We start from the raw sequence: 27,647 nt of genomic DNA, 5'->3' as shown, positions 1-27,647 counted from the left end.
TCCAATGAATATTCAGAACTGATTTCCTTTAGGATTGATTGGTTGGATCTCCTTGCAGAACAAGGGACTCTCAAGAATCTTCTCCAGTACCACAGTTCAAAAGCATCAATTCTTCAGAGCTCAGCTTTCTTTATGGTCCAACTCTCATATCCATACATGACTACTGGAAAAACCATAGCTTTGAAGAGACCGACCTTTGTCAGCAAAGTAATGTCTCTGCTTTTTAATATGCTGTCTAGGTTGGTCATAGCTTTTCTTCCAAGAAGCAAGCCTCTTTTAATTTCATGACTGCAATCACCATCTGCAGTGATTTTGGAGACCAGGAAAATAAAGTCTGTCACTGTTTCCATTGTTTTCCCATCTATTTGCCATGATGTGATGGGACTGGATGCCATGATCTTTGTTTTTTGAATGTTGAGTTTTACGCCAGCTCTTTCACTCTCCTCTTTCACTTTCATCAAGAGGTTCTTGACGAGGTTCCTCTTCACTTTCTGCCATAATGGTGGTGTCATCTGCATATCTGAGTTTACTGATATTTCTCGCAGCAATCTTGATTCCAGATTGTGCTTTGTCCAGCCCGGCATTTCACGTGATGTACTCTGCATATAAGTTAAATAAGCAGGGTGGCAATATACAGCCTTGATGTACTCCTTTCCCAATTTGGAACCAGTCCATTGTTCCATGTCTGTTTCTAACTGTTGTGTCTTGACCTGCATACAGGTTTCTCAGGAGGCAGGTAAGATGGTCTGGTATTCGCATGTCTTAAGAGTTTTCCACAATTTGTTGTTATCCACACAGTCAAAGGCTTTAGCATAGTCAACGAAGCAGATGTTTTCCTGGAATTCTCTTGCTTTTTCTTTGATCCAACGGGTGTTGGCAATTTGGTCTCTGCCTTTTCTAAATCCAGCTTGAACATCTGGAAGTTCTCGGTTCATGTGCTGTTGAAGCCTAGTTTGGAGAATTTCGAGCATTATTTTGCTAGCGTGTGAAATGAGTGCAATTGCGCGTAGTTTGAACATTCTTTGGCATTCCCTTTGTTTTGGATTGGAATGAAAACTGACCTTTTCCAGTCCTGAAGCCACTGCTGAGTTTTCCAAATTTGCTGGCATACTGAGTATAGCACTTTAACATCATCATCTTTTAGGATTTGAAACAGCTCAGTAGGAACTCCATCACCTACACTAGCTTTGTTTGTAGTGATGCTTCCTAAGGCCCACTTGACTTTGCATTCCAGGATGTCCAGGACTCTAGGTGAGTGATCACACCATTGTGGCTTGTATCAGGAATATAAGACACCAAGTTTCCAGGGTGGCTGAGAAGGACAAGGCATTGAAGTGCCTTAAATTTATGAGAAAGGCAAATAGACCAATGGCACAGAATAGAGAGCTTAGAGATAGACGACATACGTGTGGGAACTTACTTTTTGACTGTGTTGACATTTAAAATCAGTGGGAAGGAAAGTGTAGGTCTCTGAATAACCAAGTCAGCTGATTATTAACCTAGCTCTTACATGATATAGAAAAGTCAATTCTAGCTTGAATATGACAAAATGATTCATATCAATGTATGACAAAACCCACTGGGAAAAAAAAATTGATAGAAGAAAATATTGGCAAATAACTTTGTGACTGACAGTTAGGGTATACTTTTTACAGTAAGCCGTAAGAAGTGCAAACTTTAAGAGAGATAAACTTGACTATATTAAAATTTAAGACTTCCATGGATCAAAAGACAACATGTGAAGAAAGAAATGGCATAGACTGGGAAAGACATTTTAACCTCCACTACCTAAAAAATTAGGGTCATAAATATGTAAAGAATTTCTAGACATCAATAAAAAGAAGAGAATCAATTGGAAAAGTAAGCATAAGAATCTGATGAGAAACTCACAGGAAATGAAGCATAAATAGAAATATGAGTTTGAGCAAAATCCAGGAGATTGTGAAGGACAGGGAAGGGTGGCCTGCTGCAGGAGTCCATGGGGTGGCAAGGAGTCGGACACAACTGAGAGACTGAGCAACAGCAAGAATATATACATAAGAAAAACGCCCAGGCGCATCTATAGCAAGGATTGCTCCGTTTAAAATCAGAGGAATTTATCTTGTAATTGGAAGTTGTACCTTTTGACCACCTTCACCCCTTTCTTCCAATCACTTCTGTTCTCTGAATTTGTTCTTTTAGATTCCACATATAAGTGATACCATATAGTATTTGTCTTTCTCTGACTTATTTCACTTAGTACAATGCCCTTAAGATCCATCCATGATGTTGCAAATGGCAGGATTTCCTTCTTTTCAGCTCAGTATTAACTATTATTTCATTATCTGTCTATCTAGATATCACGTTTTCTATATCATTCATCCATCAGTGGACACTTAGGTTGCTTCCATGTCTTGGCTATTGTAAGTAATGCTCTAATGAACATGGGACGTGTAGCTATCTCTTTGAGATAACCAGTTTTGTTTCTTTCAATATATACCCAGAAGTGGAATTGCTGGATCACATGGTAGTTCTATTTTTAATTTTTTGAGGAACTTCCATACTGTTTGCCAGAGTAACTTCACTAATTCATATTCCTACCAACAGTGCACAAGGGTTCCCTTTTCCCCGTGTCCTCATCAATGCTTTTGTCATTTTGGGAACCAGCATTTTAACAGGTGTGAGGTGATACCTTGTGGTTTTGATTTGCATTTCCCTGATGATGAGTGATGTTGAGCATCTTTTCATGTACCTGTTGGCCATGTAAGTTGTCTTTCAGAAAACATCTATTCAGTTCCTCTGTTTATTCAATTTTAAAATCATTGTTTTTTGGTATTGAGTTGTATGAGTTCCTTATATGTTTTAGCTATTAACTCCTTCTTAGGGGTTTTATTTGCAAATATTTTCTCCCATTTGGTAGGTTGCTTTTTCATTTTGCTGATTCTTTTGTGGTGCAGAAGCTTTTTAGTTTGGAGTCATCTTGTTTATTTATCTTACTTTTGTGTTTGGGCTGTAGGTGTCATCTCTGAAAAATCGTAACCAAGATTAATGTCAAGGAGCTTTTTCTTTGTTTCCTTCTAGGAGATTTATAATTTCAGGTCTTATGTTTGAGTCTTTAATTCTTTTTGAGTTAATTTTTTGAGTGAGTGATGAGAGTGGTCTAGTTTCATTCTTCTGTGAATATCCAGCTTTCCCTGCACCATTTATTGAAGAGACTGTCTTTTCTGTGGGCTTTCCTGGTGGCTCAGCTGGTAAAGAATCCACCTGCAATGCAGGAGACCTGGGTTCGATCCCTGCGTTGGGAAGACCCCCTGGAGGAGGGCATGGCAGCCCACTCCAGTATTCTGGCTGGGAGAATTCCATGGACTGTACAGTCCTTGGGGTTGCAAAGCATCCAACAAAACTGAGCGACTTTCATATCGCTCTCGTCAAATGTTTGCTGACTATGTATTTGGGAGGTTATCTCTGGACTTTCAATTCTATTGCATTTGCCTGTGTGTCTGTTTTTATGCCAAAGGATACTATTTTGATTACTATGAATACATTCTAGGGATATAATGTACAACATGGTGACTATAGTTAACAATATTGTATTGCATATTTGAAAATTGCTAAGAGAATAGATCCAAAAAATTATCACAGGAAAGATAACTGAAACTATTTAAGAGGATAGATGTTAACTAAACGTACATGATGATCATTTCACAATACATACATGTCAAGCTATGTGGTTCAGCTTAAACTTATTCACCATGTGCAGGCATGTGTGCGTGTGTGAGTGCGCTCAGTCACTCAGTCATGATGACTCTTTCAACCCCATGGACTGTAGCCCGCCAGGCTCCACTGTCCATGGAATTTTTTAGGCAAGAGTATTGGAGCGAGTTGCCATTTCCTCCTCCAAGGGATCTTCCCAATCCAGGGATTGAACCTGCGTCTCTTGCGTTTCCTGCCTTAGCAGATGGATTCTTTACCACTGTGCCACCTAGGAAGCCCCAAGCTTCTTCAGTCATTTACATCTCAATAACATTGGAAATAATAGAACAAAATCAGAATAATTTCATGCACAGATTGGCAAAAAATTTAAAGTCTTGGCAATAACAGTGTTGTCAAGGGTATAAAGGGATTCGAATTTTCATGTGCTGCTTTGGCAGTATAAATCTTTGCAGTTCCTTTGGAGGACAGTTTGAAGTAGAGACATTCCTATTCCAATACCCAGAAATTCCACCTTTAAGTATAGACTTTTACCCATGCATGCATGAACACATACAGTTGCCCCTTGAACAACAAGAGTTTGAACTGGGAGAGTCCACTTATATGCAGATTTTTTTTCAATAGTAAGTATACAGTACTACAAGAAATGCAGCTGGTTAATTCCACAGATGCTGAACCCTGAAAACAGAGGGCCAACTACTCATTATACATGGATTCTCAACTGTGTAGAGGTTCAGCATCCCTAACCCCTGCACTATTTAAAGGTCAACTGTATATGAGACTGCTCACAGAAGTTATTACACATAGCAGAAAAAGACCTTAATACCTATAAAGAGAAGACTAGACACATATAGTCACACAGTGGAATAATATATACGAGTTAAAAGTCAGTGAAGTAGAGAGTCACATATTCAAGGGATGAATCTCAGAAAAACAGAGGGGAAAAAAGCAAGCTTCAGAGGAACATTTACAGTATGTTACATTTATATAAAGTCAGAAAAATATGTGAAATATCTATCTTAGACTGTCAACTGTTGATTGAAAACCTCATACGAAATTACCTTCAATAATTTGTAAAATATATTTATATATTAGTAACAGGGCTCTCTTCTTCTAGTGCATGGGTTTTGGGGAGACCTCCATGGCAGAGTGTTGGTACCTGGAAATGGAGAGAAAGGGGCTTGGAAAGCATGAGGGAGCAGAGTTGTAGTGGCTGAGAAAGGCACCTTGGAAAGGGAGGAACATCCCTTGGAGGCCTGATGGCAAAAATAAAGAAGGAAGTGACTGAAGATAAGAGCGCCACAGATGCCAGGTAGCATCAAAGAATCAGAAGAATGAACCCCCCCAACTCCACAGTGTCATTTATTTATAAACTGCACTTCACTTATAGTGACAGAAGAGGGCACCCTTGAACTAATAAACAGAGTAAGCAACTAATTGCCTCGGGCTACCCCCTGCTGACGGAGAAGGCAATGGCACCCCACTCCAGTACTCTTGCCTGGAGAATCCCATGGACGGAGGAGCCTGGTAGGCTGCAGTCCATGGGGTCGCGAAGAGTCGGACACGACTGAGAGACTTCACTTTCACTTTTCACTTTCGTGCATTGGAGAAGGAAATGGCAACCCACTCCAGTGTTTTTGCCTGGAGAATCCCAGGGACGGGGGAGCCTGGTGGGCTGCCGTCTATGGGGTTGCACAGACGGAAGCGACTTAGCAGCAGCAGCAGCACCCCCTGCTGAATGACCTGGGTGGTTTTTCGTTTTTTCATACAGGATTTTTTTTTTTTTTTTTTTAAATTTCTGGGGTAGTTTAAACTCATACATGGTTCAATATTCAAGAGGTACAAAAAGGCTTGCAGTGCAAGAATCTCTCCAAATCTTGCTCTTAGCCACCTAGTTATCCAGCTGCTGCTGCTAAGGGCAATCAAAGGTATCAATTATTAATATAAGCCTTGAAAGGTATTTTATGCATATGTTAAATGTAAGTTCATTTCCTTCCTCATCCCCTCCTTACAAAAATGTAGTGTATGAGTCCCACTGTTTAAGAACATGAGTTAATTCCTCAAAACATCTCAAAGTTCCAGAATGACCTGTTTTTGTGGGTCAGGAAAATCCAACATACTTCATCATGAGTAGAAGCATAACACACAAAACAAAGTAAGAGTCAAACTTTTTCAGCTAATGATTGAAGATGCTTTTTAAAAAGCTCACAAAGCAAAGCAAACAATACAAAACTCTAATATAAATTCAAATGAGAAATTGCAGACATGAAAAAACACTATAACTCAGAAATTGAAAATCCTGAACAGAAATAGTCAGACAGTTGCACAAAGGGGTGACAGAATACTGGAAAGAAATTGATTAAAGGGACAAAAATTATTTTTAAAATGACTGAATGTTGTCTGCGAGGTAATAGATGCAATGTATTTAAATGGATATGGAGGACAGGAATAAAAGAGCTGGGAATAAGAAAACAAAGAAAAAAGGAAAAGAGCCCAAAAGAAGGTGATAATCACAAAAGTCAGAAAGTGTTCCAACACAGGAACAAATGGTGACTCTCAAGAAAGGTAAACAAACTAAAATACTGGTAAAGAACTAATATTTGAAATTATAATCCATGTAAATGTCCCTGAAATATAATGACATGAAACTGTGTGTTGAAGATAATTGAGGAAACTGGGTGAGGCATAGTTGAGAACAACTTTGCAACTTTTCCATAAATCTAAACCATTTTAAAAAATAGTTGTATTTTTAAAAGATTAACAGAGATCTTAATCAAAAGTAAAAATAAAATCTGAAGCAAATATTTCAAAAAGTAGTATTGAAAAGGCAGTAGTAATTGATACTTGATGGTTTCTTAGACTACGCTATTGAACCAACTTTCCAGGATCTAGGACCTAGAGAGTGTCATCTCTAGTGAGGATAACGCTTACTTACTTGAGACACTTCACTCAGAGATTGTCGTCTTCCCTGGTAGGGGAGATGACAATCTCTGAGTGAAGTCAGACACAGGAAGACAAATATATGGTATTGCTTATATGTGAAATCTAAAAAACTATAAATGAACTTATTTACAAAACAGATGTGGAGTCACAGATGGAAAAAATAAACTTACCAAGGGATAAGAGGGCTACAAACTGGGAGACTGGGGTTGACATGTATACACTACTAAATATAAAATAAGTAACTAATAAGAACCTGCTGTATAGCACGGAGACCTCTACTCAATACTCTGTAATAGCCTATATGTGAAAAGAGTCTATAAAAAAAGAAAAGAGTCCATATAGGTATAACTGAGTCCCTTTGCTACACACCTGAAACTAACACAGCATTGTAAATCAACTATAATCCAATAAAAAAATTTTTTTAATGTCTTACAGCAGAAAAATCCTCTCATTGAACAGGTAGGGAAGCTGAATAACACGCACGCACAGTACCTGTTTGAAGGCATCATTGAACTGCTGGGGCAACCTGGACCTCCCTGAAGAGAGGAAAACTCTGGAGAAGTGAAGTGCAATTTCTCCAGCCTCTTTCCTGCTGTAGAGATATGTCAATTACCTGGTACAGGTTGCAAGTTCTAGACTGCAGGTGGAGGTCTACTTTTTCTTTTTAAGTTTCTGTTAGAATATAATTGCTTTACTTTTAAGAGGCCAAGAAGTCAGCAGCACTGTATATATTCCCACAGGGCTAGAGAGGGAAAAGTTGGAAAAGTGCAAGTCGCTCAGTCGTGTCTGACTCTTTGCAAGCCCATGGACTATATGATCCATGGAATTCTCCAGGCCAGAATACTGGAGTGGGTAGCCTTTCCCTTCTCCAGGGGATCTTCCCAACCCAGCGATTGAACCCAGGTCTCCTGCATTGCAGGTGGATTCTCTACCAGCTGAGCCAAAAGCTGGAAAACAGTGCTGTAACGTCAGCCAAGAATTAGATGCTGTGACCTCAGATATAAGGGACTTCCGTGGTGGGTTAGACTATAAACCATCTATTGCAAGGTAGGAGATCTGGGTCTGATCCCTGGGTGAGGAAGATCCCCTGGAGAAGAAAACGGCAACCCACTCCAGTATTCTCACCTAAAGAATCTCATAAACAGAGGAACCTGGCAGACTACAGTCCATGGGGGTCCCAAAGAGTTGGACACAACTGAGCGACTTACAGTTTCAGAGAGGTAAGAGGTACAGTGTTTTGTCCCTCAAGGCTTTTGACTTATCTTAAGCTACCCATGTCCGGGAATAAGAAAATATAATCAGAAAATGACTTAAAAGAAGAGTGGTGTTTAATTCACTTTCATGCTGCTGTGAGAAAAAAAATTCAAGTTCACAGTCCACCAATAAGAAAGTACCTGGGACAGGGGCTTTCCAGGTGGCTCAGTGGTAAAGAATCCACTTGCCAATGCATGAGACGCGGGTTCGATCTCTGGGTCAGGAAGATCTTTTGGAGAAGGAAATAGCAATCTATTTCAGTATTCTTGCCTGGGTAATCCCATGGACAGAGGCTGATGGGCTGCAGTCCATGGAATCGCAAAAGAGTCAGACATGACTTAGAGACTAAACAACAACAACAATAAAAAAGGAAAGAAAGAAAATTCCTAAGACAGACAGGGTAATAGACAGAGAGACAAGGGGCGTAAAAAAGTTGAACAGAGTCTGAACAGAATCTCAGTGACCTATTGGCCTTAACAAATGGTATAACATGTTTAATTCGGTAACAGAAGATAGCAGAATTTCTTACTCTGGAAGTAGAAAAATGACAAAATTGCTCTTATTGAAGAGCAATCTTGAGTGTCTATTAATATTAACTATCCCCCAGTAAGGAAATCTGTATTGTTTGTATGTGCATGTTATCTGACCGTGCAAATTGCTGTAAAAGTTCACATACCTTCCACGGAATTAGGAATATCTTGGCCCCATTTGGCAAAGAAATTGGAGCCACCTCCTCCCCAAGGAAAGCAAACCAGCCTAAAAAGTGCATTACGATTCTGGTATAAGCAGTTCACAACTTTTTCATTCCTAGGGAGAAAATTCAAATATTTAACATGATGTAAAGTAAGTCCACCTGTCCTAACTGATTTAGGTGTGTTTTAACAGAAATTTTTATTCATTATAAGGAGACTGTATTCATATATAAAGGGATCACCTTTTTTTTTTCCCAACAAGAACAGCCAAAAAAATTTTTCGTGGATTCATTTTTAACAGTTAGTATATATAAACTTTGATAGATGTAAGTGAAATAGTCAAGTATCTATATGTAATATTTAGGAAATACATTTCATATGCACATTTAAAAGGGATAGACATGCTAATCTAGAAATCACCTTTTTCCCAATTCAGGGAATACTTGTATCTACACAGTTTTATCTCAATGTCTTCATGATTTCAGGTCATCTGTAAGTTTTCCAAAGCATGTAATTTTCACTCCCTTCTGAGTGTTAATTAAATACACCTTTTTGTATCTGCATATAATCATTGGAAATTTCACCACAGTGTCCAACTATCCTTCCACCTAGTATTCCAGATAATTGCTTTTTAAAAAATTCAATATATATATATTCAATATAAATATATGTACAAAACATTCAATATATATACGTTTGCATCATCCATAATTTAAACACTTCCTGTAAAGTCTTCACGTTGATCATTAAATTATTTACAAAGTTATATAGTCTTGCCAAATGTGAGATAATCAACCCTACTATCATGATTAAATCTCTCTTGCCTCTCTCTTTTTTAAGTTCCCATTTAGTCAGTTGATCTCTGTGCTGTGTTGTGCTTAGTCACTCAGTCATGTCTGACTCTTTGTGACCCCATGGACTGTCACCCTCCAAGCTCCTCTGTCCATGGGGATTTTCCAGGCAAGAATACTGGAGTGGGTTGCCATGCCCTCCTCCAGGGGATCTTCCCAACTCAGGGACTGAACCCAGGTCTCCTGCATTGCAGGTGGGTTCTTTACCAGCTGAGCCACCAGAGAAGCCCAAGAATACTGGAGTGGGCAGCCTATCCCTCCTCCAGGGGATCTTCCCAACCCAGGAATTGAACCAGGGTCTCCTGCATTGCAGGTGGATTCTTTACCAGCTGAACTACCAGGGACGCACCCCCAGTTGATCTCTACAAGCATCCAAAACTAACAATGATTGAGATTTTGTCAGGTTTACATGTATTCCTTAAAGAGGATTTTGGTTTTCATGATAAAAATAATAGAACGCTACTAATTATGAGAAACTTTACACAAACTTAAGCATAAGTTAAAACCTTTCTTGGGGGGAAGAATAACTTATGGAGAAAAACTCCTTGGCTTGTATTAGGGCATTTATGTTAATAATAGCTAATTTAAAGAGAAAAAAGGGCATTTTTTTTAAAGGTTTTTTAATGTGGGCCATTTTTAAAGTCTTGATTGAACTTGTTACAGTATGTTTTTTATGTTTTGGTTTTTTGGCAGCCATGGGACATGTGGGATCTTAGCTCCCTGACCAGGGATCAGGCCCACTGCACTGGAAGGCAATGTCTTAACTACTGGATGGTCAGGGAAGTCCCCTCAAAGGGGTAATTTTAATGTTTTCTTTTGAAGAGGGACATTTTGTACTTGAGGCTACATTCCTTCTAACTAAAGGAGATCAATCCTGAGTGTTCACTGGAAGGACTGATGTTGAAGCTGAAACTCCAATACTTTGGCCACCTGATGCGAAGAGCTGACTCATTTGAAAAGACCCTGATGCTGGGCAAGTTTGAGGGCAGGAGGAGAAGGGGATGACAGAGGATGAGATGGTTGGATGGCATCATCGACTCGATGGACATGGGTTTGGGTGGACTCCGGGAGTTGGTGATGGACAGGGAGGCCTGGTGTGCTGCAGTTCATGGGATCGCAAAGAGTCGGACACGACTGAGCGACTGAACTGAACTGAAATGATTATCAGCAAACTCACTGACCATGGATCAGCCCTAAATAAGAGCTTCATAGCTATCAACCATTTACTGGAAAAACACTAGAGTCATTTTTTAAAGGAGTACAAAACCTTCCATAGTGCCTTCCACAGTTTGGTAAAAACTGCATAGCTAATGGGTGAGTTTTCTGAATCTTATTTCTGGAAGCTATTGAAGAGTCTAGAAAAATGACTTGAATTCAACATTACTTTAAAACAAGTCCATGTTTTTTAAAGCCAAGGAGCCCTACTTCAGTCTATTTCAATGACTTGCATTCTCATGAACAAAAATATCAGAATAAGTATAGCCTTGCCATACCTGAAGACTATGTAATCAGCAGAAGTAGTTCTGCTGATTACAGGAGTTCTATAAGGAAAACAATACAAAGCCATAAACACAAAATTAGGTTTAGACACTTTGATCATTGCTGTTTTTTTTAGTTGCTAAGTCATTTCCAACTCTGCAACCCCGTGGGCTATAGCCCTCCAGACTCCTCTGTCCATGGGATTTCTCAGGCAAGAATACTGGGTTACCATTTCCTTCTCCTGGAGATCTTCCCCACCCAGGGATCAAACCTGTGTCTCCTGTGTTGGCAGTCAGATTCTTTACCACTGAGCCACCAGCGAAACCGTTTGATCATTAGTTTCAAGATAAAACCACCTTTCTTTGCCTTGGGGGTGGGGGTAGGAGCTGCTCTTCACTTATTTAGAGCCGGGCCAGTGTCGCAGTGGGTCCTCAGAACCCACATTGATGGGGTGCCTACCCTCCACAGCAAACCCACGGTGAAGATCTCACAAGAAGGTAGTGCCTGGGAGGGTATTGCTCATTGCTGTGAAGCCTGGACAGTTAGCAGAACATTCTCATTCTTGGGCTCTTGCCTGTCCTCTGCCTCCGTCCAATCTCCTGTGTCTCCTGAGAAAAACAGACGCAGACCAAGAAAAGCTAACCTTCCCAAGCCAATCCTCTGGGTGGAAGCCTTCTGCCTGCACTTGCCTTCTCTTTGTCTTCCCCTTCTTCAGTTTTGGTTTCGGTTAAATCATAAAATTCTAAGACTTTAGAGTTGAGAGGTATTAGAGCAATCATTTAACCCACTATCAACAGCCTGATAGCTCAGTTGGTAAAGAATCCACCTGCAATACAGGAGACCCGGGTTTGATTCCTGAGTGGGGAAGACCTGCTGGAGAAGGGATAGGCTCACTCCAGTATTCTTGGGCTTCCCTTGTAGCTCAGCTGGTAAAGAATCCTCTCACAATGTGAGAGACCTGGGTTCGATCGCTGGGTTGGGAAGATCCCCTAGAGATGGGGAAGGCTACCCACTCCAGTATTCTGGCCTAGAGAATTCCATGGACTCTGTAGTCCATGGGGTCACAAAGAGTCAGACACGACTGAGCGACTTTCACTTTCAACAGCCTAGTGACTAAGGCTGTGGAAACAAAGAGATCTGAATTCAAACCCGTTGATATGACATTAGGAAAATGACCTGAGTGACTGAAAATCTCAATGTCCTCATCTATAAAATGAGGACAATCATAGCGTCTTCCTTACACTTTGATTAAATGTCTCAAAAATACTCAGCATGGTTTTAGGAACCCACAAAACAAAAATGAATGTTTTCTATTAATCCTGGTTTGACAGTTGGAGAAATTGAGGTCAAGAGATGTTAGGTTACTCGCCCAGGGTCACCCGGCCAGTGACAAGTCAGGAATTAGAACACAAGTCCTGTTTATCCTAAGAGCTATTTCCCCACTTTATCCTTCTTCTTGTTTTCTCAGCATCAACAAGCAACAAGTGGACCCATAAGTGGCAGGGAGTGGATAGCATACCTGGGAGGCTTCAGATGACAGAGCCAGGGACACAGACCTCTACTCTACTTCTGGATGTAAATGGAATCTTACTTTCACATTTGTAGCCAAGTCATGGATTTACAGTTTCACATTAAGCTCACCACCAAGTCAGTACCATTTTACACAGTGAGTAGTTGGTACCATTTACTATACCTTACAGGACTTCCCTAGCGGTCCAGTGGTTAAGACTCTGCACTTCCAGTGCAGGGTTCGGTCCCTTGTTGGGGAAACTAGGATCCCACATGGTGTGGCAAAAACACAAATACCTTGCACTAGGGAGAATGGCCATCAAATGAGGTCTCTCTGAGAAGCCCCTTCCCATGTAAAAGGGCAACCTCCAGAGGCAGAGTATTAGAGCACCTGGGATTGGAAAAACCCAGACTGCACACAGTGACATACCTGATTGTCTCAGCTTTGTCTCTGCTCTCCATTTGTTGAGGAAATGGTACAAAATTGCTGCTCTCAGGAACTTTCTGGCCAGTGCCAAATTCAATACCTCTTTGGATATAAAACCTCTGATCAGCCTCGAGCACACTTTGAAATCTGTTGATTATTGCTCCAAGCCCTATTTGAAAAAAAGAAAAAAAAGAGGAGAAGAAATGGATTAGAAGCAACATGACAGATGTTATGTTGGAGTCGCCTGCCTCAGCTCACATTCAATCATCAGTAAGTGTTTCCATTAGCTGAACCCCTGGCTAGGACAGAGAAAGACAAAGATGCAACATTTCTAAAACTCTAGCTAGTAAATGCCCTGCAGCCAAATCAAACCAAGAACACTCAATACTGACTAGAAAATTGGGGTCTGAGGAGAGGTTTGAGTTTAAAATATTGGTGTCTTCATTTTCTAGATATTTACAAAATTTTAAAACTTAAGGAAGAATTAGGAGGTCTTAGAAAAACTTTACTGCTAATACCAAACTTCTGGGACGTCCCTGCTAGCTCAGTGGCTAAGAAACCACTTCCAAAGCAGGGGACATGGGTTCAACCCCTGGTCTGGAAAGATTCTATCTGCCATGGAGCATCTAAGCCCATGCCCCACAACTACTGAGCCCGTGTGCTCCCCAACAAGAGAGGCCACTGCAACAAGAAGCCCATGCACCGCAACAAAGAGTAGCCCCCACTCACTGCAACTAAAAAAATCGCACACACAGCAATGAAGACCAGTGCAACCAAAAATAAACAAATAAATAAAAAATGAAATATCAAACTTCCAACTCTGCAAGCTACAAATATTCAGAAAAGAAAGGAAGAATAATTACCCCCCCTAGTGGACTTTATCCTTTTACTTCCTAGAAGCTCCTTGAATCATGTCAAGGCCCTGGATCACTCAGCTGTGAGCCTCAGGAGTGTTCCCCGGAGACCAGGCTGATCTCTCAGTGTGCTGACTTCTTATAGTGCAGTGCAGAGCACCTGGAGGAACTGAAAGACCTGCTTAACTAGGGGAAGAGAGTTCCTGGCGGCGGGGATCAGCTTGTCACTCAGGTTGTTTTCTTAGTAAGAATGGCCTGGAGAAATTACAAATTCTCAAAAAACACCCCACCTGTATGATTCATTAGGATTCCACTGACTCCTTAAGTAAGGACATAAAATGCCAGAAGAGACGGCTTTGTCTACCAAGAAAAATTGGCAATCAGAGGTTGGATGCATATTTTTTGTGTTTATGACTGAAGGCTGTTACTGAGGGCTACAGAACGGCAGTAAAATGAGGCTAAATTCCACCAGCTGTTTTTAATAGAAATAAGTAAAACCTATTCTTCTTTCTGATATCATCTTATTTTTGACTTGGCACATTATAGGCAGGAGAAGTGTTTACTTTTACTTAATAGGTCTTCCCTGGTGGTCCAGTGGTTGAGAATTTGCCTACAAATACAGGGGACATGGGTTCAGTCTCTGGTCCAGGAAGATCCCACATGCCACAGAGCAGCTAAGCCTGTGTGCCGCCGGTGCCAAAGCCTGCACACGCTAGAGTCTGCTCCACAACAACAGAAACCACCACAACAAGAAGCCCATGCACCACAACTAGAGAGTAGCCTGCGCACAGCAACAAAGACCCATCGTAATCAAAAATAAATACAAATTAAAAATTTACTCAATAGACTTTTTTTTTGACATGTCAATTGAGTAAATGTCAATTTACTCAGTTGACATTTTACTTCAATAGATATCACTGAAGTCCTGGGTCATTTCTCAACATTTGGAGTTATCCTCAGATAAAAGTGATAGTGACTCTGTCCTCAAGAAAAAAACAATAGAAGTGTCTATTTGATTGAAATCCTGGAGGAGAGAAGAGAGGGATGAGGTAGGGACAATATTCAGGAGACAGTGGCTTAGATTTTCCCACAACTGATACATTATACCAGTCCAAAGAGTAAAGATGCCCAGCACATTCTGAGCAGAATAGACTAAAAAGAAAAAAATGTATGTAATGATGAAACTGGAAAACAAAGACAAAGGGCAAATATTAAAAGCCCAGAGGATGAGGGGATGGACTATAATCTGGAAGGAACAGCAGAGTGGAAAGCTAGCACTAATCTCTTCAAGTGCTAAAAGAAAAATTGCTAAATTGGGATTTTCAGAACAACTCTCAAGGCAGGGAAAATCAGAAGAATCAGACTTGAAAGAGATCAAAACCTGGAGCAGAAGGATGTAAAACTCACCTCCCCCCAAGTCTACACAATGTTGGAAAGATGGTCTCTGCAATAAATGGTGCTGGGAAAACTGGACAGCTACATGTAAAAAAATGACACTAGATCATTCTTTAACTCCATACACAAAACTATGCTCAAAATGGATTCAAGGCCTAAATGTGAGACTGAACACTATAAAACTCCTGGAGGAAAACATAGGAAAAACACTCTGACATAAAGTGTAGCAACATCTTTTTTGACTCGTCTTCCAGAATAATGGAAATAAAAACAAAAATAAACAAATAGGGTCTACTTAAAAGCTTTTGCACAGCAAAGCAAACAATAAACAAAATGGAAAAACAACCAACAGATTGGGAGAAAGTATTTGCAAATGATGCAACCAATAAGGGATTAGTCTCCAAAATTTGCAAACAGCTCATGACACTTAACAGCTTCAAAAGAAATAACCTACTCAAAAAATGAGGAGAAAACATAAATAGAAGACATTTCTCCAGAGAAGATATACAGATGGCCAATAGCACATGAAAAGACATTCAAGATCACTAAGTATTAGAGAAATGCAAATCAAAACTACAATGAGATATCACCTCACACCAGACAGAATGGCTATCATCAAAAAAGCCACAATCAATCAATGCTAGAGAGGGTATGGAGAAAAGGGCACCTCCTACACTGTTGAAAATTGCTAGTTTTCAGTTTAGCAAGTTGCATAGCATGGCCAAAAAAAAAAAACCCAAATAAACAACAACATCAAAATCCAGATGCGGAAAAATTCCTATTGAAAGCTAACTGGAAAATAGCAGAAGGACTCCTGTAACAATCAAGGCTGTAAGAAAGATACACACATATTTGGGTAAAACAGGAAGAAAAACATTGGGTCAGGACCTGTGTCCCTTGAAGGGGGCTAAGAGGAGAAAGGGGATTGGACGTGTGGACGCTGCCCCAGGGAGTGAGCAGGTCAAGGCTCAGACTGAGCATCCCTGTCCTGGGGTCCTATGTGGAGAGACAAGCCCCCTTGCCTGGTTGGAGAATCTCTGGCACAGGTAAAAAGGCTGGAGCAGCCCGGACACCACTTAGGAATGCACAGGTGCTGGCTGGCCCCCAGGTAGGATGGGGAGAGGTCTTCCCCGACCACCTTGCTGTGTTCCCCAGCCTGCATGGAGCAAATGTAACAACACTCATATCAGGCAAAATAGACTAAAACAAAATCTATAACAAAAGGCAAAGGCATTATAAGTAAATCAATACAAGAAGAGGATATTACACACATAATACAGGAGCACCTAGCATATAAAGCAAATACTGAGACATAAAGGGAGAAATTAACAATAGTACAGTAATAGTAGTGTATTATTAGTATATTATTATTATAATAATACAATAGTAGTAGCATATTAGTAGTATAGTATTATTATAATAATGCATTAATACCCTCTGACATCAATGAAGAGATCGTCCAGATAGAAACTCAGGCAATAGTGGTCTTAAGTGACGCAGTACAGCAGTTGGACTTAATCTATAGGATATTGCATCCAAAATCAGCAGAAACATATTCTTCTCTTTTCTTCCCTAAAATTTTATTTATTTATTTTTGGCTGTGTGGGCTTTCTTTAGTTGTGGTGAGCAGGGGCAACTTTCTAGTTGCAGAATGTAGGCTTCAGTAGTTGCAGCATCCAGGCTCTAGGACAAAGGTTCAATAGTTGCAGTGCGTGGGCTTAAGTTTCACTACAACAAATGAGATCTTCCTAGATTTTGGATTGTACCCATGTTTCCTGCATTGGCAGGCAGATTCCTTATGACTGAGCCTCCAGGCAAGTCCTCAGCATCACTAATTACTGCTGCTACTGCTGCTAAGTTGCTTCAATTGTGTCCGACTCTTTGCAACCCCATAGACGGCAGTCCACCAGGCTCCTCTGTCCCTGGGATTCTCCAGGCAAGAATACTTGGAGTGGGTTGCCATTTCCTTCTCCAATGCACACATACATGCTAAGTCGCTTCAGTCATGTCCAACTCTCTGCAACCCCATGGACAGCAGCCCACCAGGCTCCTTTGTCTAGAGACATGCAAATCAAAACAACAATGCAATATCACCTCACACCTGTTAGTATGGCTGTCATCAAAAAGTCTACAAATAATAAATGTCAGTGAGGATGTGGAGAAAAGGGATCCCTTGTACACTGTTGGTGGAAATATAAATTGGTGCAACCGCTGTGGAAAACAGTAGAGGTTTGTCCACAGAGCTACCATATGATCCAGTATATATATATCTAGAAAAATGAAAACACTAATTTGAAAAGCTGCATCTAACCCAGTGTTTATAGCAGTACTATTTCCAGTATCCAAGACATGGAGGCAAGCTAAGTGCCCATCAACTGAGGAATGGATAAAGAAGGTATGATACAGAGATAGATGGGCTTCCCTGGTGCCTCAGACGGTAAAGAATCTGCCTGCAATGCAGGAGCCCTGGGTTTGATTCCTGGGTTGGAAAGATCCCCTGAAAAAGGGGATCTCTACTCCAGTATTCTTGCCTGGAGAATTCCATGGACAGAGGATCCTGGCAGGCTACAGTCCATGGGGTTGCAAAGAGTTGGACATGACTGAGCAAATAACACTTTGACTTCATATATATAGATATCACAATGGAATATTACTTAGCCATAAAGAGGAATGAAATTCATGTTGCAATTTGCAGCAACACAAATAGACCTAAAGATTATAAAATAAGTTAGACAGAAAAAGACAAATACTGTATGATGCCACTTATATATGGACTCTGAAAAATAATACAAATGAGAGTATATTCAAAACAGAAACAGATACATACGTATAGAAAAAACTTGGGGTTACCAAAGGGGAGAGGAAAGGGGGAGGAACAAATTAAGGATCTAGTGGTAAGAGATACAGACAACTAAGTATAAAGTAGAAAGCAACAAGGATATATTGTAAAGCACAGGGGATTATAGCCATGGTCTTGTACTAAAAATGGAGTATACTCTGCAAAAATACTGAATCACTCAACTATACACATGAAAATAATATAATATTGTAAATCAACTATACTTCAGGAAGCAGAAGCAGGGCAAAATAAAGACATTTTCAAGTGTCTTTTCTAAGTTTGCCACCCAGAAGACATTCTCTAAATTAAATTTTAAAGGAAATATATACTTTGGGCAGAAAGTAAGTGACTGCAGATGGGAGATTTTGAGATGCAAAAAGAAATTTAAAAAGACAATGGTAAATAAGTGAGCCAATGTAAATAAACATTAATTGCATAAAGCAGTAACTGTAATTTCTAGTTGGCCTTAAAATATATATGGAATTAAAATATTGAACAAAATAATGTATATGTCAAGAGCAAGTAAAGGAATTTCTTTTTTTTTCCTTTGAGGTTTTATTAAGTTTAGACTGATAAGTATGCATGTTTTAATTTCTAAGGCAAGTTTCTTGAAAGAACAGAAACATACCATATGCCACCCAAACTGGAAGAGAGGACTGTTTAGTGAATCAAAAAGAGAAAAGTAAGGAAAAACATAGAAAACACAATAAACACAGGTAAACATAGAAAACACAGGTAAAACAAACAGAAAACACAATACAAGATAGCAGATTAAACCCCAAATATCACTGCCTGTGCTTTTTAAAATATTTTCATTTGTTTGTTTGACTATGCCAGCTTTTAGTTGTGGCACACAGGATCTTTAGTTGTGGCATGCGAACTCTTAGTTGAGGCACGTGGGATCTGGTTCCACGATCAAACCCGGGTACCCTGCACCGGGGGCGAGAAGTCTTAGCCATTAAACCACCAGGGAAATCCCAGTTTTATATTACATATTAATGGGCTAAATTCTCTAAGTATGATACAAAATTGTCAGGTTGAATTAAAAAGTAATCCAGCTATAATGCTGGGTATATAAGATGTATCTAGGAAGATATCATTCTTAAGATTTAAAAATAATTTCAAATGTAAAACAGTCAATGCCAGGCTCTGGCACAGAGGAAGCATGTTCTGAAATGTTTTGGCTACCAGCTAGGCAATGGAAAAGAGGGCCTGCGGAATGGCGTGTGAGAGAACAAGGCGGAAAGAGCAACAGGTGCCTGAGCCCCGGAGGTGAGCTGGTGCACGGTAACTGAGAAATCAAAAGGATTTGTGCACGGATGGAAGGCGGAGCCTGGATGTAAGTAGGAGGCAGATTGTGGACAGCTTTGTGAGCAAGCAATCTGAAGAATTTGGGGCTTGGTCTTAAGACAAAGAGAAGATGACCTGCGTCATCTTTCAGGGTGATGGCTCTGATGACAAGGTCACGGCGAAGAGCATGTTAGGAGGCTGTTGTAATAATTCAGGAGAGGAAGGATGATGCCTTGGGCTAACATTCTGACATTAAGAAACACTTACAGAACAATTATGAAGGGCCAGGCATCGCTCATACTTTTAATGCGCTGTCTTTTATTGTGGTTGTTAATTTATTAATGTGGCCGTGCTGGGTCTCAGTTACAGCACATGGGGTTTTTGTTGTTGTTGTTATTTTATTTATTTAACTTAGGCTGTGTTGGGTCTTCATTGCTGCGAGGGCTTTCTCTAGTTGTGGTGAGCAGGGGCTACTCTCTAGTTGTGGTGCACAGGCTTCTCATTGTGCTGGCTTCCCTAGGTGCAGAGCACAGGCACGGACTCTGGGTGTGTGGGCTCAGTAGTCGCAGCTACCTGGTTCTAGAGCACAAGCTCAGTAGTTGTGGCACATGGGATTAGTTGCTCTGTGGCAAGTGGGACTTTCCTGGATCAGGTATCGAACCTGTGTCTCCTGCATTGGCAGGCAGAGTCTTTACCACTGAGCCACCAGGTAAGCCCAGCACACAGGATCTTAACTGCAGTTTGCAGGATCTAGATCCCTGACTGGGGATTGAACCTGGGCCCCCTGCATCGGAAGCTCAAAGTCTTAGCTACCAGACCACCAGGGACATCCTGTGTTAAGTCTTTTAACTTTTACAGTTATGTGAACATTCTTCCCCCACATGATGAAGGTATTATTATTATATTATTTTTCTATTATAAAATTGTATTTGTGTATAAGTTTTTATATATGTCTCTACACACACACACACACACACACACACACACACACACATGCATATTGTGGCTGCACTGAGTGGCTTGTGGAATCTTAGTTCCCCAACCAGGGATTTTACCCACACCCTCAAAGTAGAAGCACAGAGTCCAAACCCACTGGACCACCAGAGAATTCTGAAGGTATTATTATTACCTACATTTTAATTTAAAGAAACTAAGGCACAGAGAGGTGCAGTGACTAAAAGACATATGTTGGCAAGCAGTAGACCCAGCTAGTCTGGCTTGAGAAGCTCTTAAACCCCAGTGCCCACCTCTACTGTGCGTTATGTGCCACGACAGCCTCCTTCCCTGGCATCTGTGGGATCTGGTGCTTTATTAGGCATGGTGAGTGTGGAAGAGCTACAAACAGTGTGACTCCCAGCTTTCTGACTTAACCAATGGATGGGGTATGTGGCGGTGCCGTCAGGTCTTGAGATGGAAAACAGGAGAAATGGTCTGTGGGGAAAGGCGAGGTGTTTAGTATCAGATTATTAAGGTTAAGTGTTAGTTGCTCAGTCGTGTCTGACTCTTTGTGACCCCATGGAGTGTGGCTCACCAGGCTCCTCTGTCCATGGGATTCTCCAGGCAAGAATACTGGAGTGGGTTGCCCTGCCCTCCTCCAGAGATCTTCCTTGCCTAGAGTTCAAACCCAGGTCCTACATTATCATTCCCAAGGTGGACTCCAGTATTCTTGCCTGGGCAGTCCCAGGGCCAGAGGAGCCTGGCAGGCTACAGTCCATGGGGTATCAAAGACTCCGAATGGACTCAACAGCAACATCTGTGAGGCACCCATGGAGGGATTTCTAGAGAGTATTCGACCACAGGGACTTGAATCTCAGGGGTGTGTCTGGGTGTACCTTAAATTCATACTACACTACTAAGTATTTTAAATGACCCAAGTTTGTTCCTTTTTTATGCCTGAGTAATATTCCAATCAGCAGCTTCCTGACAGGCATCACTGAGTACAATTTAATGGCAGAAACCAAACAGGTCTCTGGTTCCCAAGAGAGAAAGTTTGCCCCACGGTGCTCATTCCTACTGGGGATGCTGAACCACAGCTGCACCGTCTGGCCCTCTTGCAGCTTCAGCCTGAAACTGGCAGCTGTGTGTTAGAACAGCTATTCCCCATGGTCCATCGTGGAACAGGATTGGGCTTCTCTTGGCAGGGAGGCAGTTTCTACCACGGACCAAGGCCTATGAGCTGAGTCCCACTACAGAACAGATACCCTACAATGAGTGATTGCGAACACTGCTCTCTAGTACCGTGGCGGCCAGCTGGCACCAGCACTTATGAAGAGTGGCCAAGAAGGAAGTGGCTTTTGCATTTGTTAAGGAAGATTGGCACCATCTGAGCTTACCATAAAGCTTATGGGGAAAGTGCTGATCATGTGGACTCTGTGAACCAAAATTGCATGTCATAGTCCCAAGGGCCATGATTGTGAAATGAGTCTTGCTGCAGAGGTACTGTGGCAATTACTAATTACTAAGCTAATTACTAAGAGTTAATTACTCTAATTACTAAGAGCATTCCAGACAAAAACTGCTTGAGCAACTTCTTTGAAGTTTTTTTAAAAGTTTGGCCTCACTCCAAACTTTTTGAAGTCATGTGGGATCTTAGTTCTCCAACTAGGGATCAAACCCACGACCTCTGCATTGAAAGGCAGAGCCTTAACCCTTGGACAACCAGGGAAGTCCCCCTGGATTGAACCTTAACCTGAAACAAAATGTCAGAAATGGCACACCATGGATGGTTCAAGACTGTGTTTGTTACTGGCTTTATCTATGCTGTGTCAATGTCTGTTTCCTGAAGCTGCTGTAATAAATCACCATAAACTGGTGTGCAGAACAACATGAGCTTATTCTCTTACCGTACTAGAAACCAGAAGTCTAAAAGGGGTCTTATTTGGCAAAACCAAGTGGTTTGCAGAGCTGTGTTTCTTTTGGAGACTCTAGGAGGGGAGAATCAATTTTTGGCCTTTTCTAGCTTCTAGGGGCTTTATGTGGTTTTGGGGGGGCTTTTGGCTTCTGCCTTACCTCTCTCAGACCTCTGCTTCTTTCATCACATCTCCTCTGACTCTGACTTGTCTGCTGCCCTCTTTAAGGACCTGGGTGATTTCATGGGGTCTGCTGAGGTTTTTCAGGTTAATGTCCATATATCAAGTTCTTTATTTAATCACATCTGCAGTGTTTCTTTAGCCAGGTAAAGTGCCATACCCACAGGTTCCAGGGTTAAGGATGTGGCTGTCTTTGGGGTCAATTATTCTACTGTGGTAAATTTTTTAAAAAGCATGATTGGGTTCAGAAGACCTACTATGCTCAGCACCTACTGGTTTGTCAAATCTGGAAAATGATAGACCAGATTTGTGATCCTGACCAGAGAGGTACAGAAAAAGGACTTGAAACAAGTGGTAAATAAGATGACACCAGGCAGCGTGTGAAAGGCTTACAAGAGGCTTGCTAGTCTATTTATCCTTTCCATCATGTGTCTGTTCTGAAAAGGCACAACTTTGAGGAAAACTAATGGAGCTTCATAAGGACACATAGTTCTGGAAGAGGAGCCCTGGAGTTGAATGAATTGATAAATATGAGCTTGAGAGAGTCAGTTCCTGGGTAGGTTGATAAGAAGTCTGGGGTCCCTGAGGAGCAGATAGGAGTCTGGAGTTCTCAAGGAGGAGAAAAGGACACTTCTTTCTTTCTACATTGCTTTCTCATAGTTAATATAACATTGTATCCTGCTTGAGGACATGTTTCTCCTTCTTGAGAACCTTCTGACTAATCCTGTCATCTTAAAATGTATATTATGGGAGTGGGTCTGTTAAGACCTTTACAGCCTTGAGACATTCTCTTGATTTATTGTTAATAACCAGTTGAAAGGTATATAACTCTGTTGCGAAGACTAGCAAGGGGGGCACTCTCGGTCTCCCTTCTGATGTCTATGTCAGAAGCTTTCTCTGTCCCTCTTTATACTGTAAGAAAACTCTGCTACATATAAGCTCTTGAGTGACCAAGCCTGGTCCCTGGTCCCAAGCTAAATCTTCTTCTTCAGAGAGCCAACGTATCCAACATCGTTCATCTGTAAGCTATCAAGCTCATGACGTGAAATCTATTCAATGGTCAGAACTTATCATTGGAGACAGGTAAAAAGTCTTGTGCATGCATGCATGCTAAGTTGCTTTATTTGTGTCTGACTCTTTCCCAACCCCATGAACTGTAGCCCACCAGGCTCCTCTGTCCAGGGGATCCCAGGCAAGAATACTGGAGTGGATTGCCATGCCCCACTTCAGTGTATCCTCCCGACCCAGGAATTGAACCCAGGTGTCCTGCATTTCAGGTGGATTCTTTACCATCTGAGCCACTAGGGAAGCCCAGTGACAAAAATTTACAATAAAAGGCTATCTTTCATCTATTTAATTTCAAAGTCCTCAGGACTCACTGATCTGGGGGCACTTAAGTCTCCCAGGCTAATAGCCTTCCTTGTACTTGGGCTATTTCTGCAGTGATTAAAGGAAGCACTGGAACATATTTCCTGTGGTAGTGATTCAAGGGCGACCCAGAAGCTGACCCAGGACAAGGTTTCAAGTCCAAGGAAGTGACTCAGAGGGAGAGGACCAGCAGGGCAGTGCGAGAAGGGGTGAGGAAGAGAGATAACCAGTTGCCTGTGTCATCCAGTGAGATACTGTGGCACGTGACTAGAGATTAACCTCAGGAGATTAACGTTCCTCTAGAGGAAGCAGGTGGCTGACACCTCTCTGCCCCAGGCACCATCATTTCTTGGCAATTCAGTGAAAAGCAAAGGAATCTAGAGGCAAGAGAAAGCTCCCAGGCCACAAAATACAGATCTGGCAGTTCAAAGTGATGGTCTAGTGAAGTGGTAAAGGGTGGGGGGCTGGGGGTGGGCCTAACCTCTACACAGCCACTTGAGTGGTTTCCTGGGGAGGCTTTCTCTTCCCCTGCACAACTGTTAACTTTACCACAGTTAAAACAGGAAGAACCAGACTGAGGCGGGCATCAGCGGCATGCTACTGCAGTTATATTTTAGAACAAAGGGAGATGATTACCAGAGACCAACTTTTGATGTCTCAAAACATTCCATCAGAGTCTGCACTTGGGACTATTTTGTAAAATGACACTTACATGATGTCAAATGAAACAACGGATTTTTAAAAAAGATCATGGCAAGTAATACTGAGAAGAGAGGCTAGTAAGCATAAATTTTCACTTTGTGGACTTCCTTGTCGTCGCACTCCCTCTGTTTGTTGTAGTAATAGAAAGTATTGTCCCTTCTCTGAAGCTTCTTCACATATCCTGTCTCTGGCCAACGATCTACCTGTACATCCAAAACCAAAACACAAATATTGTAATGGTCCTTTTATATAATTGTTCACTATCAAACATTAAAAATTGCAAGTCACATCAAACAACAAGGCACAAAATTAAAAAATACTTGAGCTCTTAGTGATGTCTTACACTTGTAGACACATAGACACACATACATAAAAAACACACATACAACACACTTGTCTCACATTGTAACCTTATACTGAAGGACTATTAGTTCAATGCTTCTCCCTAGATCCCAATTTCTAGGTTTAAATTTCTACTCTGCAGCCAAGATAAAACTTTCAGAATAATCTAAACTTTATTCTTCTTATATTTACTAACTATTTTATGCATTATTACTTACTAACTTCTGAAAATAATACCTAAGGAGGGAATTAGGGCTAGGCCGAGGCAACAGGAAGAAGCTAGCCTGGATGTCTCTAAAGGTGAATGTGTATCTCATGTCCATATTTCAAGTGCACACCTTGAAACTCAATTTTTCATAGAAATTTGAGGTAATGAACAAAGTCTTCAGCAATCTCTTCTTAGCTTCTCCTCCTTAGTTTTTCTCATTTGCCGTACTGGTTTGCTTACTTGATTGTTTGGCTTGATCCAGTTTGGACCTTTTTTTTTCCCCTTCCTCTGTGAAGTCAATGCATTTCTGCTCTGGTTAGATATGTTGCTTCCGGATGGTGTGACGTCTACTCCATCACTGTCAAAACCCAAGCTGGAGGCTGCTCATCCAAATCCAGTGACGTGACTGGCAGAGGCTGGCACCAGGTTGAAGGTGGTCAGGAAGAGGGAATTCAGTGACCATGGAGCAAATACGGTGATCTACCAGAGCTTTCGCTTCACACAAGCTACAGTTCACGTGCCTCCGAATTCAAACAACAGGGAGGGACATCCCCAGCAGTCCAGTGATTAAGACTTTGTGCTTTCACTGCAAGGGGCAAAGGTTTGATACCTGGCTGGGGAACTAAGATCCCACAAGCTGCATGACCAAAATCCCCCCCACCCCCACCCCCGCCAAACTACAGTTAGAAGCTCTGGGCATTAGCTCCTCCTGTCTTCAGAATCTAGAGGGGGAGACCAGAGCCAGATAAGTAGAATCTCATGGGATATAATCCAGAACCAAAATGGGAACAAGTGACAGCGCTGGAGAAGGAGAAAATTAGGAAGGGCCTGCTGAGGTGCCTCTGGAGGCTTCTACTGCCCCAAAGATCAAGTGGAAACTTATTAAGGTGACATACAAGGGTCCCCATCTCCCCATCAGCCTTTATCCTTATGCCCCACCACTGAACCACTTACTATTTACCAAGGCCACCAGTCCAGCCTTCCATGGCCTTATACCCATTCCCTCTGCCTGGAAAATGAGTCCCACCCTCAGCACCCCCACCACCTGTCTTACTTAAACAAGTATTTGTGGGTTATACACACTGCACCAAGACAGAAAGATTATGAATTAAAAACAGCTACTGAACTCACTGGGCCTAATGTCTATGAGATAGACTCATCAGCAAAGCATGTGATGCACTTCAAGGTCAGGGCCCTGAGGCCTGACAAAGTTGAGGGGGTCAGGAAGGGCCTCGAGCAGGTGACAAATTTATTCATTTGGCTGCACTGGGTCTTAGTTGCAGCATATAGGATCTAGTTCTTTGAGCAGGATTCCAACAGGGGTCTCATGCGTTGGGAGAACAGGAGTGTCAGCCACTGAACCACCCTGGAAGTGACCTTTTAACCCACATCTAAAGAATTCCCACCAAAAGGAGTACCTATTCGGGAAGAGCATCCCAGGGAACTGCATTAAAGGAAATAATGTCAGTGTCGCTGGGGCATGGATGTGAGAGTAGAGAAATACTGAGAAAGGGAAGGACCAGATGGTGAAGACGCCTGCAACCCTTACAGTGGGAGCGGCTGTCACGTTCAAAGCAGAGGAACAGCACAGCTACAAAGACGGCATACAAAGACCTTGGTGGACTCGAGCCAGGAGGAATCTTTACCAAGACTGAAAGCAGCAAAGAGGAGTCGGAATAGTCCTGGGAAGACATGACAGTGACCTTCACCAGAGTTGCCGGTGGACGGAAACACATGCTAGTTGAAACAGGAGGTACAATCCGCCCGACTTAGTGATCAACTGGGAGTAAAGCAGGGAGGACTCAGTTTCCGGATCTGGTAATCGATCCCCGAGGTCATCTCTCTCTGGTCTGCCGTCTATCTAGTGCCGACCTACTATTCAGCACACACGACTGGAGTTATTTTCTTGTCGGCCTCCACTTCCAGGCTGCGGAGAACAGAAGGGCCGGGTGGGGCTTTGTCTGATTGCTTCTCGTATCCAAAAGACGCGCAACTCCAAACAGAGCAGAGCCTGAGCCCAGGCCGGGACGCAGGAAAACACGCCGGGACGGGGAAGCCCTAGGGACTGGGGGCCTAGACAACTTTGCGCGCGCCTGGCCGAGTCGCCGGTTCGATCCCAACCAGAGCGACCCCTCCGGATCTCACATCCCAGCGCAGAGCCCTCCACTCACGTCTGCCCCGGCACCGGCTCCACGTGGCCGCGCTGCGCGTGCGTAGAGCTCACTCCTTGCCCGGCCTTTGCCTTCCAATGCGGTGGGGCAGGGGATGGAACCGCTCAGAAAACACTTTACATTCTTTTGCATCCGACCACTCCCAAACCGGAGAGTCTGTCTGCCCAGGGCGTCACGACAGTTTCAGGAGTTTAGGAGCTGGGTGGAGGCGCTGGGAAAGGCCCTCCAGCGGCAGTGCGCAGGCGCAAGGTGTGTCTCGCGAGATCTCCAGTTGCCTGGTAACGGGCGGCCAGCTATCCGCTGTCTGTCCTGGGGACCACTGTACCCGTTAGACTCCGAAGGCTAATTCTCTCTCCAGTCGCCGCTCCTTTCTAACCCAATTTCTGCCTTTCAGCGCCTGGTAGTCTGAGCCCCTCTCGCTTTTCTGTTTTCGGCTTGCCAAAGAGACGCTAAACCAGTGCCCCCTTCACCGCGTCTCTGCCGAATCCCTGGCAATGTGGAAATAAATAAAGATAAAGGGGAGATGGGGAGGTGGTGAGGAAACCATGCACTTACAAGCAACGATGTAGACCATCTTGAGCCTCCGTAAAGAGGCGAATAAAGG

At 42.2% G+C, this 27,647-nt stretch overlaps 1 protein-coding gene across 34 annotated transcripts in view; it reads right to left on the bottom strand.

The window, feature by feature from the left end:
* The window catches only part of LOC122447852 (ribonuclease P protein subunit p38), a 55,444-nt gene extending 28,166 nt beyond the window's left edge, over positions 1–27,278 (bottom strand). For 5 of the 34 annotated variants that reach the window (XM_043478526.1, XM_043478532.1, XM_043478533.1 and 2 more), the window contains exons 1-3: positions 26,519–27,278; positions 12,849–13,014; positions 8,564–8,694 (exon numbers count right to left, since the gene is read on the bottom strand). In XM_043478526.1, coding sequence (XP_043334461.1) covers positions 8,564–8,694; positions 12,849–12,880 — 163 coding nt within the window. In that variant the 5' untranslated portion in view covers positions 12,881–13,014; positions 26,519–27,278. Of the gene's footprint in view, positions 1–8,563; positions 8,695–12,848; positions 13,015–24,206; positions 24,526–25,002; positions 25,526–25,553; positions 25,595–26,421 lie in introns of those variants that run through there. The other 29 variants (XR_006271405.1, XR_006271404.1, XM_043478518.1 and 26 more) reach the window with 18 other exon arrangements.
* Positions 27,279–27,647: the final 369 nt, after the last annotated feature.

This window comes from Cervus canadensis, chromosome 10 (genome assembly GCF_019320065.1).
Source record: "Cervus canadensis isolate Bull #8, Minnesota chromosome 10, ASM1932006v1, whole genome shotgun sequence".
NCBI classification, from domain to species: Eukaryota; Metazoa; Chordata; class Mammalia; order Artiodactyla; family Cervidae; genus Cervus; species Cervus canadensis.
The sequence above is the reverse complement of the archived record's forward strand: the minus strand, read 5'-3'. Positions and strand labels throughout refer to the sequence as shown.